Source organism: Chrysemys picta, chromosome 3 (assembly GCF_011386835.1).
Source record: "Chrysemys picta bellii isolate R12L10 chromosome 3, ASM1138683v2, whole genome shotgun sequence".
Taxonomy (NCBI): domain Eukaryota; kingdom Metazoa; phylum Chordata; order Testudines; family Emydidae; genus Chrysemys; species Chrysemys picta.
In genome coordinates, this window is record NC_088793.1 from 166,160,625 (window position 1) to 166,174,753 (window position 14,129).

The window sequence follows — 14,129 nt, forward strand, 5'->3', positions numbered from 1 at the left end:
AGCTGAACTGTACAGTTCCTGAGAATATTGCATGAGAGTTTCTCAAAAGACAAAACCTGATGTACTCTCCTCTTCTGCAAGGACAATGTGACACTTTCATACTCTTTCTAGTTTTGACTCAGACTACTGTGTCCAAGAGAGGTTAATTCGAAGTTTTATTTTTAAGAAAAGTTCACCTCAGGAAAAATGAAATACTTTGGGGGAATGTTTTAGTGGTAATTGTTAGACATTACAGACTTGAGAGCATGTGCTTTAAGAATATCTGTAAACCAGGTCACATTTTTTTTCTACAGAATTAATAGGGGGATATCTCCAGTCCCAGCCTACCAAATTGTTATTTAATTCCTATTTTTGGCTTAAAGTAGCTTTAGGGAAATGATTAAAATGCACAAGTCAAAGAAAATAATGTAAAAGTACAGCTGACAAGGAAAAACAAACAAAGTAAATAGAAATACTTACTATAAAATTTCCTTTTTCCTCTCCTATGGTACACAATACTTATCTATCTCCTTATATAGCCTCTTTGTAATCCATTATCACAGTAGCTGTGTGCATCTCGAGTATTTAATTCGAAATAGTGATATCTCCCTTCCTTCCCTGTTAATAGGAATAAATTGCTTGCTAAGATTATAAGATTGTAGGGTGTTTTTTCTAAGTGTGTGTGTGTGTGTGTGAGAGAGAGAGAGAGAGAGAGAGAGAGAGAATGAACTTGTAGTGGGACAGCTAAGTCAAAGGATGAGTTTTGCATTTATTTCTGAAAGTGGAAAGGCTCATAGTCATTCTTGCCTCTTCTGGTAGGAAATTCCAAAGTCTCCCGCAACTCCTGTGCTATTTTTTAACAATTTTATAGTTCCAGTGGAACATAGGAACTGTTATTGGAAGTCATGGTTGCAGAAGGAGAGGCAACCTTTCAGGTGCTTAGGATCAGTTCCATAGAGGGCTATAAATATCAGGAGAGAGGTTTTGAATTTAACTCTCTGCAATGGGGAACCAGAGGAGAGAGCAGAATACCAGGGTCATGTGCTCACAGTAATCTGTGTCACTAAAAAGATGGGTTAATGTGCTTTGTACCAACTAGAGCTTTCTTATTGTCTGTAGTTTCATTCCTAATATGAATGAATCAAGCTTGGAGGTCATGAATGCATGTCTTGCTGTGGCCAGGTCCCTGTCTAATAGAATGGGACTCAGTATTTGCTCGGTATATTTTTGTTGTTATGGATGTTTGGGCACCTATTGCAATGAGGAGTCCCAAAGGATCCCAAGGCTGCAGGCCAACTTGAGAATCTGAGGGTAAAGATCCTGCATAGCGGAGGCAATTATAGAGACACGAGTCCTTCAAAGTGCTTTCCTTCCCAGTAGCATCATCTTAGTCTTGCCTGTGTTCTGCTTTAGCTAGATGCTCCCTTCTGGCCTTAGACTATATGAATCTTCATTGAGGTGCCGAGAAAGCTGGAAGAGGGTGCTGCTTGCATTTGACATACGGGGTATTGATGTATTGCAACCCATGCTCTCTCACCATCTCCCCCAACAGTTTTATATAGAAATTGATTAGGGTGGTGTTGGGAACTAAGCCTTGTGGCACTCCAAATAAAAGGGCTCAGGAGGCACAGGGCACTTTGTAATGACTCAAGCCATTTCAGGGCACTTTCATTTATCTGCATGGCTTCTTGGTAATGGGATTGACTTCCTTACGCTAACCACTAGACCACTCTAATGCTGTTGGGGGCCTTCCCTAGTCTTGCCAAATCCTGCATGCCTGTCTATTAGTAGCATCAGCAAAAGGTCTGTGCAAAGGTCTGTTTTGTTACTGAACAGGGAAGTTCACATATTATTTTAGGTGTGTCACACTAAAATGGTGGCTAACTGTTTTCTATTATTTGATAACTGTATCGGAGATTTGTAATTTAGAGAATATTCCCCATTATGTTATAACCAACTGAGGTCGATATTTTCACTTTAGGCAGATTGATGGTCTTTCTTCAAGAGAAACATATCTGGTTCAATCTGAATTCCATTATTCAGGATAGTGAGCTTTCTCCTGTCCCATGATAAGTGCATTACCATATTTCTGGAAGAATCTGCTGCTACATTTGAAGTTCCTATGGGAAGACCTGCGGGACTGTGGTGTCTGTTGGGTCAGGGAACATAATAGCATAAAGGTCCATGATCAGGAGAGCCCAAAGCAAACATGCAATGTTTGAAAATTCCTATTAAAAACTAATTAAGTAGTACTGAATGCTTAAATTACCACATTAAGTATAAATTGTAAATTCTAAATTAGTCCACATTGCTTATATAGATCAGAGAGTTTAAAAGAAAAGTTGCAACTATCTATAACCTGAATGCCTGATCAGGGGTTAGATTGGAGGTGAGTCATGCTCTGTGCACAAATTCAAGACTTAGCCACAATCACAAGATAGCTGGATAATTTTTTCTTTAAAATGATCAGAAAAGTTATAGTTAGTCATTGACATTTAAATTGCCATCATAATGCTTTAGAGTTAATACTCCACTGAGATGAATGAGGCTGTTTAACTCCTCCCAAATCTATTTTTGATTGCCTCTGTAGAAAAAGACAACACTGGGGGTTGGACTTGGAACTGCTCACATTTAATGGTGGTGTTCTAGCATAGGTTTCTATTGACAAGAAGATATTGGGCTGCTGGCACTTGTACTTATTCTCTACACCAGTACTGACTTGGGACTCTTAATACATTCCATGGGTGGCGTACCTCAGCCCATTTATCTACTGACACTTTAAAAACTCCCACACCCCTATCTGGATCTATGCTGGTTATGTGATATGTATGTTACTTGCAATCCCCCACAACCCAAGCCCGACCCCAGATGAACAGTACCTTCCCTCTTAACTTGTGTAAATTTGATTTTAAACATTAACTTTAATAAAATTTTTATATCTGTTATGTGGTTGAGTCTTGGGCTGTCATTCTGATACCTTTCACCAGCACTTAAGAAATATTGTGCGTATTCCAATCCTTGTACTCCATGTTAGTGATTAGCAGTCAGTCATTTGTGTGACTAGTAGTCTTCATCAGTGTATCATATAGTTCAGAACTATTTGATTAAAAAAGCAGACATGTCTCCTATGGAGTCTACAGTGTAATCTTGTGAGGCAAGGGGACTTGAAGAAAAAGTAAACAGTTCTTGCTGTAGTGCAGATATTTTTGGTTTTGAACCGCAGAGACAACTGGCATTTCAATCACTTAGCGTCAGATATGAAGTGGCTACCAGACCCCAAATTAAGCTAAAATTGAATGCAGTACGAGGAAATGTCATACCTTGGGGACTGAGAGAACCTGAACATTCACTGAAATGTCGTTATGAACAGAGGAGGAATTAAATTACAAGAGCAGGTTGCTTATGTGCTCTGGCAGTTTTAGAAATTGCACATTACTCTTTCAATAACCTCTTGAGCTTGAGTCCATAAATGTTACATGATAAAAGATGTTGTATTCTGAAAAGGTAAAATTTTTCTTTAAGTGCATGTCAGGGCCCACAAACGTTAGGGGCTGAAAGCAGCAATTTGGGCCAGGCATAGGAGACATAGCACTTACTCAGCTTCCCCATGCAACACCATTGCATTTCAATCCTTCTTTCTCTTATTCTATAAGAATTGAATTATGCCAAACTGTGTGATAGTTTTGAAACATGGGCAGATGATAAGATCCCCACGTTCATGTCTTTTATTATCTAAATCAGGAGTTGAATCCAAGTCTCCAAAGAGGATATTTATTGGAGAGCCTCACCAATTACACCACCTAGCCCTCCAAAGGAGATTTAATTAGAATTTAATTACTAGATAACCTAATAACTACACTTTTAAAATCCCATGGAGTAATTAATGTGCCTAACTGTTAAAATACAGCAAGTGGCCCAGTGTTATGAAGATAGCATGGTCATCTGCATGTCGCTGAGTGGACATGAACAGTGAATATTAAGCATGTCTTCGGGATTGCCAATAATTAGTTGTGCCAGCAGCACAGCCAGCTGGTTATTTGTGGGGAAAGTATGAGGGTGGGGAGAAGAGAGCTGAAGCTGCCAATAGAAGAAAAATAAGAGTGAGATTAAAAAGGTGGTGGGTAGGTCAGTTCAGAATGCTTGTGACTTTCAATAGCCTGCCTGGGCACAAGAGTGGAGCAGGCTGACAGAGCAGTGGAGTGGTAACTAAAACAAAGCTAGTTCAGTAGGTCTAAATTTAAATGTACCAATCTTGACAACATCCCTTGAAACGTGACTTGTCAGCAATGTGTCTCAGAGTAAAATATCTGGGCTAGATCCTCAGCTATGGCCAAGAAGTACTCTCACAGCTGAGAAAGTGCAAAGGTGTGGGGATAGCAGGGGAATTGTTGTATGGATATTGATCTCAAAGGCCTAAAGAGTTTAAGGTGTTTATAAACTCATCACTGGTCAACATTAAATGGTGATAGATAGGTTTGGGGTTACTTTTAAACAGAGGTCTTGGTTTTACTTGGTTACTTGGCAAACACCCAAAAGCATTCATTCAAATTGAAAATGTATGGATTAAACTCTCACACTTCCACACAAAGAAGAAAGAAAACAAGATTTATATTGAAACTGTAGTTAAGTGATTATACAAAACAAACTTCAAAGTCCCCTCTCCTATCAGACTTATCAAACTCCCTTTGGAGTTAAAGTATCAGAGTCTCTTATTTTCAGAACAACCTTTCTTTGATGAAAAGGAAAAGGTTAATTTTACTCTCAGCCCTGATGTGAAGGGCATTCACTTATCCAGTTCTTAACAAACAGATGGACAGAAGGTGGAGGAGAGATAGGATAGAAAAGATGGGTGAAATATGGCTTTTGTTGATGTTTTTGGAATGCTAGACCTCTGGTTAGTTATGAGTGGATGCTTTGGCTTGCACATTGACCACAACACCTGCTGCTTGGACTCTGGTTAGTTATGATTTAGTCAGGGCTGTCATCTGTTTGGATTCTTTCTCTTTAGACAAGGCAGGTTTAGATGAATGCAGTATAGTTGACTTTGGGATTTGAGGAAAACCCACATTAGTGAGATAGAACAGGAGGAAAGAAACAGTAGGCAGGAAATAACACAACAAGGGAAGGGAATACAATACAGGATCTTCGGTACCTTTGTGGTGCTGGGAATTAGATATTCCAACTGGTGGGCAGAAGACTGGATGTCAAGATAATATGATGACTTTCAGCACTAAAATGGGAAGACAAAGTTCCTTAAACAAGAGCAAGGCCAGCCAGCCTTCCTCTCAGGAAGTGAGTCCTTTAGAAGAGTTGAGAGGCATTGAAATGCTGGCACATTGGGGGATGAACTGTGGGGATGAACTGCCTCAAAATCTCTTTTTAAGAACCCCCAAAAGGAGTAAAAGTTGGTGGCATATATCCTCGTTGTTTTGTCCACCAGTTAAATCCATTTCTGTAAGGCCAAATTTGGCACAGGTAACTTTGTTCCCACATTTTCTTGTTTACCAAGTATAATCTCACCACAGTCCTTGATTTATATCAGTAGGCCATTTGGGTTGGATTAATAGTTTCTCTGTCTGGTTTTCTTGAATCTATTGTAACGTTCATCGTCGTAAACAACTGACCTATTTTTTGTGGTTATTGTAACATCTTATGAACTTTCACATACTTTTTACAATGGATCTTAAGGTAACTTTGTCAAGCCAATTATCACAACACAACCCATACACTTTCTCTGTGCCATCTAAGGATTCCCCTTCTCAAGGGGATTTTTCTACTTGTCAGGAAAGCCGTCCTTAGGATAGCTTTGCACCAGTGCAGTAGGGCAAAGCTGCCCTAATGTAGGGGATGATCTAGCTCATTGTTTTGGTGGGGTTTTTTTCATTACTTGTTTTCTATTAAGAAAAGTACTGGCACAGTTAAAATCTGTAGGTATCAGAGGCTTTATTCTTCTAAAATATGAAGTACATATGTCAGTGTTCCTTTTAGCCCGGTTTGAATACAGATTAATTATTCAGCTGGTTTAAACTGCTATGCAGAACTGAAAAGAATCCTTGTTTTATAAATATACATATTAGGCCACATTCATTTCTGGTGTAATTCTATTGAAGTTGAATGATGTACAGACTCAATAACACGACCTTTGGATCTGGGGGCTTTTTTTGTTTGTGAAATGAGAAGAAAAGCAGGATTAAACACCCTTCATCATTCCCCAGTGAGATGATGACTTTTACCACCATTGCATTTCTGTTTCCAGTGGCACTGCAAAATATACATAGCCCTGTGGCCACCTTCCAGAGCTAAGGTACATGACCATTTTAAAGGCAAAGCCTCTAGTTACTCTGACTTTATGTTCATTTGATTTTTGTGAACAAATATGTGCTCACCTTGTCACTGCTTGTTTGCCAGTGATTGAAATTCTGGGACTCCACACTACAAATTAGAGTAATTTATTTAAGTGGTTTAATTCTTTTAATGTGCTACACTTTAGAATTACATCAGTCTACCATCTCCTTTCTGAGCCTAACCTACCATTAAAACAGTCTGAAAAGTGGAGACCTAAGGGAATAAAACCTCCAAAAATATCTGTTCCTGAGTTTAATTGAAAAAACAAACAACACAAAACCCTGAAAAACAACCTAATCATTCCAAGGAGTCCTCTTCATTTATTTTAAGTGATAAATGGAGGGTTTTCTCTGCTTGGTGTAATGACTGTATCCTAGGCTAAATACAGTCAAAGGCCAATGTGTTAATGTGAAATAAAGTCAGAGGCTGAGGTTCATATCAGCACTGTGCAAAGTTATTGCCAAATTTAGAGGAATCCCCCTTCATGTATTATACGAAAACATTTTCTCCCTCCTCTTATCTGTTTCCTCCTATTGCTACACCTCAGCGGCTCCCCGGCCTTTGCTACTTAGAAAGGATTAGTCCTGCCCCCCCCCACCCTGCTCCCTTAAAAAATAAGTTTTGTAACAGTATATTTAAAAGCTTCTCTCTGCTTTTTCACCACCCCCACTTTCCTATCTCTCTTACTTCTCTCCATCCTCTTATCTTTTTCTTTGCTCTATTTACCCCTCTCTCCAAAAAAGAGTGCCTTTCCCATTTCAAGTGGTCTAACGGCTGAACATCTGGGGCACTGGGAAGTAAAGGGTAATTTTGGACTCTCCCCACCTCCTGCCCACTCTCTCAGATGCATGTGTGCGCACACACATGTTCTTCAGGCCTGCTGATACTGAAAGCTAAGTGGAGTGTAAAGTTGAGGAGAAACATCGTTGAAAGATTACTGTCTTCACTGAGAGTGGATCAGTCCTTGTGTTAGTTCCTGGCAAATGCATTTGGAGTGTTGAGAGCACGAACCAATCAAAGGGAAGGGATCTGCATATTTCCTAATTGAGAAGTAGCAGTCATTATGCAAATTGGAACACCTCCTGTAGCCAGTCAGAATGGAGGGATTTTCATAATGGCAATCATAGAGTTGTGAGACTCCACATCATCATACAGCCGTGAGACTCCACATCATCTCTGCTCTCTGACTAGTGGACATCATTTCATTTCAGAATAATTAGTGACAGCCCTTGAGTCCCACATTGTAATTATAGTCCTTTCTCTATTTGAAATAAGAGACTTAATTGAAATGGAAAGAAAAAGCAAAGCATATTGCTGACTTGACTAAAACTGTCACTTGCATTAATCCTTGCTTTGAACATGCACTAAAAATAGAATACAAGCAGCTGACATTTTTCTTTAAAAAGCCCTTTCCATCTATATTTAGAAAATCCTGTGTCAAGCTTCACAGAGATCTTTACACAGACAGTAAGTGTGTCCATAAATAACCCTGTACATCTCCCCTGGTAACAATACATAACACAGTCTGGATTTCTGGGAATTCAACACCCCCTGGCCAGCTGGGTTGTTCTCAACTGTCAGGGCTTCATTTTAAAAGGAAACTTCCCCTTATTGATTCCATATAAATCAGCTTGTCCATTTTTAACTGTATACTTGTTGTGTTTAATGTCATTCTTAGCTCTTATTGTATTAATATTTCTTCCTTTTGGACGAAAGAATGTAATTCTATGAAACTAGACTTTTTTTTTTTATTCAAAAGCTAAACCTGAACCAAAAAAAGAGTTGTGCCAATGGGCAACAGTTTTTGTCAGTCTGTAGAACACATTATTCTCTATTCGTTCTGGGGTCCTGAACATAAACCATCCTTGAAGTGCCTAGTCATGTTGTGTTTCTCTCCCCTTCTCTTTCACTGTGTGTGCTGCAGGTGGGAGAGTTCAGAGCTCACGCTGCCGAATGGACAGCCAATGTCACGGCAGAGTTCAAAGAAACCCGCAGGCGTCTAAGTGTGGAGATTTATGACAAGTTCCAACGGGCTACCTCCATCAAAAGGAAGCTCTCTGCAGAACTCGCTGTCAACCACAGTCAAGATCTGACCCCTTGCAAGAGAACCCTGTCAGTCAACCACCTCACCAGCGAAAAGGACATCTTGCCCGCTCTAACAAAGACAGACAGCATTTATATGAATGGTTTGACTCCTCACTGTGCAGCAGAAGATATTGCTGTGATTGAAAACATTAAGTAGTGCTGACTTTGGATGCTGATCCTTGGAGAAGCTCTTGGCTTAAACTAGCCATATACTTCCTTTTTTTCCTATCCATGATTGATGCTAGTAGCATTTTATACATGTGCATGAGTTCAACAGAAACCACCACGATAGGGATTCAGTGTCACCGTCATGTCTCTTCAGACACAAGATGAATGGAATTTCTGTTGTTGATAGATGCTGGAGCAAGCAACATCCAATGCCTTTTTGTGCTCAGACTGTTGTTCATTTCTCCTAATGTGCCATATGGCCTAACGAATGAATTATATTTGTTTATGTTAACAATGTAGCTTTGAGGGATCAGTCCTTAAATTTTCAGGGTCTACCTTACTGAGCCTAGGAATGGACCATTTATGGACTACAACACATTTGTAAATGGCAAGAAATTCTTATGCAGCCTTTTACCTAAGAAGTTTTTGTCAGTGCCTTATCTTTTGAAGAAACAGAACCTCTATAACTCTTGTATGGTTTGTGTTTGTTTGTTTATTTGTTTTTTGCATGAGTAATGTATTTCATTTGAGCTTTCATCTTGCCTGAAATGATGACGTTTTAAAGGTGTCTTTAGTGAAGATACCAGCATTGAGAATGGATGCCAAAAATCAACAGACATCAAAGCCACACTCCTAAATCTAGCTTTAAAGGCACTGCAGTTACAAGAGTTGCAAAAATGTCCCCTGAAAATATTTATTTTACTCCCATCCAGGTGATGCATGCTCACACTATATTAGAACCAGACCTGTAGAATTTATGGATCCATTTTGAGTTTTATTTTTCAAGCATTGTTCAGCAATGTTATCCCATGTGTCAGATTACCAAAAATCTCCAGTTATATGTAATTAAATTATTTGCTAGATGACAAGAGCAAGTAGAAGTTAATACTATGTGGAAATGTTTTAAATTGGTGCATTCTAATAACCATACTCATGAAAACATTACAGAAAAATACCACAGCAATTTCTAATAATCACAAATCTGCTGCCAGAAAGTTAATCTATGAAAAGAATTTTAAACTTTTTATTTAAGCCAAGTCACACCAGGCACCTACTGGATCCTACTGGATCTTTCTGAATGTCACACTGTACATTGGTTGCCTACACCGGAACTGTGACTGATGTGGGAATGCAATTGAAACTGGTATCACTGTGACTTTCTACATATAAACTACAGACTTCTCTGAATACAAATACAGACATGAAGGAAAGCTGATAAATAGCACAATCGGAATGCTGATGATTGTTCAGATAGGACAGGCTGATGATACGCAGATCTGAAACCAATCCTTGGGGTTTCTGTGTTTGTTTTAAAGAAAAGCATTGACTTTAATTCTATATCTGTTGTTTTGTTTATAGTTGTGTGTGAGATTCAGAAGGAATGCAGGATAAAAACAAGGAATGGATAATTTTGTCTTTTTTAAATTTTTTCATATTTTAGTCTATCGTAAGCTGGCTGTACATAAAATGAACATAACAAGCCCTAAGGGAATAATTTAGGCTCTGTGCAAATTAAAGAAAAATTAGACTTTGTTGATTGGCCATGATGAAAATGACAAATTTGTAGCATTTCTGACCATTAGATAACATACAAAATATGAATGTTAATGTTCTGGATTCTTAATCTTGTTCTCTGATTAATCAACGCTATCAGTGTAAATATCAGTCAATTAACATTTACAGAGAGTAAGCTTTTAAAATAAGGAAAGTTCCATGAAATAGTACCAGGCCATGCTCTTTTAAAAGAAAAAGACCCCTGTCTCTCCCAGCACAGTGTTCTGAATGTCCACGTGGTGAGAAGCTCTTCTTGCCATGTATAAACTGTGAATTGTAATGAAAAATAAAGTTTTTACTTAAAATAAGCTTTTCTGAGTCTTCTGCTTGCTGCTGCCCCACCAGAATGCTGAGAAATCACTTGAGACACCAGCTGTTCGAGGGCTCGAGGGTTACAGTTTTTGTACTTGTTTGCAGCCTGCTTAAATTTAAGCAGTCTTAACAATGAAAAGAAGAACTTGACTCCAACAATCAAAACATTTTCTCTAAATGTTAAACAGTAATGTTCTTCGGGTTGCTACACCTTTAAATGTTCTTTTGTGGCTATTTTTTAAAGGAATTTGGCAGGACTGAATTTCAATACTAATACACTTTTCAATTAGAAAGTATAAGCCTTGGAATGTATATATTGTGACAGACCCAGACCAGTTAGGGGCAGGAATCTGGTAGAAGGCAGATATACTGGCCACTGGATGAATAGTTTTCTGTTCCCTGAGTGACCAGAGCAGGGGCTGCCCTAGAGCAATCAGGAACCTGCTAGAACCAATTAAGACAGGCAAGCGAATTAAAGCACCTGGAGCCAATTAAGAACTTACTAGAATCAATTATGGCAGGCAGGCTAATCAGGACACCTGGTTTAAAAAGGACCTCCCATCAGTTAGTGGGGCATGTGCAAGGAGCAGGGAGTGAGAGGGTGTGTTGCTGGAGGACTGAGGAATACAAGCGTTATCAGGCTTCAGGAGGAAGGTCCTGCAGTGAGGATAAAGAAGGTGCTGGGGGGAGGCCATGGGCAAGTAGCTCAGGAAGTTGTAGCTGTCATGCAGCTGATACAGGAGACATTGTAGACAGCTGCTATCCACAGTGCCTGGGGCTGGAACCCAGTGTAGAGGGCGGGCCTGGGTCCCCCCCCCCCCCCCCATCTCCCCAACTCCCTCTCTGACACAGGAGGAGTTGACCTGGTCTGTGAGACAAACCAGAGGGGAAGGTTTAATTTGGGAAGGGATCTGGCCTGTCCCCGACCCACTAGGTGGGACAACAGAGACTGCGGAGACTCCCCATGCTGGCCAGTGATGAGGTTAGCTGAATAAATGGCAGGTTTGAGCCTCTAGCAAAGGCGGGCAAACTGAGGGCTGCCATGAACCTCTAAGGCGAGCAAATCTGCCAGAAAGCGAAGGACCCACCAAGGCAGAGGAGGAACTTTGTCACAATATATACTGTATAAGTCCCTTCCCTTGGAATATACTGTACCTACTGATATACTCTTTTGTATGATATCTAACACTTAAATTCACCAGGACAAAATAAGTGCCAAACTGAACCCTGATTTACACTTGTGAAACCCCACTGAAGTCAATGAAGTAACAGAGAGCTGAATTTGGCTCTAAAACTAGCAACACTGAGTCAGCAATCTTTAATCTTTAAGCCGAACTATATGTAATAAAATAAATCAAAGGTGATCAAGAAATTAAAGTTATCATGCTATCCACAGACATTTCTTAGATATAATTTCAGGAGTGGAACGGGTCCCCCTTATCTCATGGCCTTTTTCCATTGTTCGATTCATTGTGTAAATGTACAAAAAAACGAGGAGTTCTGTGGCACCTTAAAGTCCAACAGATTTATTTGGGCATAAGCTTTTTTGGTTAAAAACCCCACTTCTTCAGATGCATGGAGTGAAAATACAGATACAGGCATGAATATATATTGGCACATGAAGAGAAGGGAGTTACCTTACAAGTGGAGAACCAATGTTGAAGGCCAATTCAGTCAGGGTAGATGTGGTCCACTCCCAATAATAGATGAGGCGGTGTCAATACCAAGAAAGGGAAAATTGTTTTTGTAGTGAGCCAGCCACTCCCAATCCCTATTCAAGCCCAAATTGATGGCGTTAAGTTTGTAAATGAATTGTAATTCTGCAGTGTTTCTTTGAAGTCTGTTTTTTGAATATTTTTTTGTTGAAGAATGGCTACTTTTAAATCTGTTATTAAGTGACCAGGGAAATGGAAGTGGTTCTTCTACTGGCTTTTGTGTGTTACCATTCCTGATGTCTGATTTGTGTCCATTTATCCTTTTACATAGAGACTGTCCGGTTTGGCCAATGAACATAGCAGAGGGGCATTGCTGGCAGATGATGGCATATAGCACATTAGTAGACGTGCAGGTGAACGAGCCCCTGATGGTGTGTCTGATGTGGTTGGGTCCTATGATGGTGTTGCTAGAGTAGATATGGGGACAGAGAAGGCAATGGGATTTGTTACAGGGATTGGTTCCTGGGTTAGTGTTTTTGTTGTGTGGTGTGTAGTTGCTGGTGAGTATTTGCTTCAGGTTGGGGGGCTGTCTGTAAGCGAGGATTGGATTGCCTCCCAAGGCCTGTGAGAGTGGGGGATCGTCCTCCAGGATAGGTTGTAGATTGTTGATGATGCGCTGGAGAGATTTTAGCTGGGGGCTGTATGTGATGGCCAGTGGAGTTTTGTTATTTTTCTTGTTGGGCCTGTCCTGCAGTAGGTGACTTCTGGGTACCCGTCTCGCTCTGTCAACCTGTTTCCTCACTTCCCCAGGTAGGTATTGTAGTTTTAAGAATGCTTGATAGAGATCTTGTAGGTGTTTGTCTCTGTCTGAGGGATTGGAATAAATGTGGTTGTATCTTAGGGCTTGGCTGTAGACAATGGATTGTGTGATGTGTCCTGGATGGAAACTGGAGGCATGTAGGTAAGTATAGCGGTCAGTAGGTTTCCAGTATAGGGTGGTGTTTATGTGACCATCACTTATTTGCACTGTAGTGTCCAGGAAGTGGATCTCTTGTGTGGACTAGTCCAGGCTGAGGTTGATGGTGGGGTGGAAATTGTTGAAATCCAGGTGGAATTCTTCAAGGGCCTCCTTCCTGTGGGTCCATATGATGACCCATAAATGTAATGATTGGAGCTTGGCACAGAGCTCATCAGTGTGTAAATTCTGCAGGGTTCATTCTGGGTGAGCCATGTTAAGCGGGGTTCAGCAGCAGGTATTGGTTCATTTGGGTGGTTCAGAACTCATACTTCCAGGAGAAACCCACAGCCACCCCCTGCAACTAGGTGTCTTCAGAGTGATCATCTTCCTGAGGCAACAGCCCCCTTCGCCCTAACAAGGGTCTTCCAGATGCCAGATAGCTGTTTCCTCCAACAAGGGTGGACCTCCTAGGGATATGCTTCATTCCACTCCCCAATAGCAATGTTAACAAAATAAATACTTTGTTAACAGGCAACAAAGATGCCTCATAATTCTTAATGCAGTAGTGAGGAAAACCCTGAGAGCTTTATCAGCTATATACTTGATACCTTCCTAAGGTTTCCTAGTTAACATGCTAGGGGATTATCAGGTCTCTGCACTATATGGATTGGGCAGCAGTGACCTGTACAAGGCCTTTCTCCTAAACCATTCTCAGCACTTCTGAAAACCAAGAGAATTAAGAGTGCCACCAGCCACAAAGAGAGGGCATAGGGATGGGGAACAGGACCCTGTGGCCTACTGAAAACATTTATTGTAATGTGTGGGTGCCCTTGGATTTAGGATAAGGGGATAGTTGTAGGGTATTTAGCAGGAAGGCACCTGTGAGAAGGGCAGATGGGGGGAGCTAAATGAACCCCATCTTCCTACTCTGATATTTCGAGGTTCTGGATTTCTGTGCTTACATTCAGCACATTCCTTACTACTGAATTCTATTCTTAACTCTGCCACTGATTTGCAGTGTTCCCTGGGCAAGTCACTTAGGCACAAATTTTCAAAAGTGTTTATTAATTGTG

At 40.4% G+C, this 14,129-nt stretch overlaps 1 protein-coding gene across 4 annotated transcripts in view; it reads left to right on the top strand.

The window, feature by feature from the left end:
• The window catches only part of KCNK2 (potassium two pore domain channel subfamily K member 2), a 214,177-nt gene extending 203,741 nt beyond the window's left edge, over positions 1–10,436 (top strand). For all 4 annotated transcript variants that reach the window (XM_065589481.1, XM_065589482.1, XM_005288719.5 and 1 more), the window contains one exon: positions 8,249–10,436. In XM_065589481.1, the coding sequence (XP_065445553.1) occupies positions 8,249–8,566 (318 nt within the window). In that variant the 3' untranslated portion in view covers positions 8,567–10,436. The remainder of the gene's footprint in view (positions 1–8,248) is intronic.
• Positions 10,437–14,129: the final 3,693 nt, after the last annotated feature.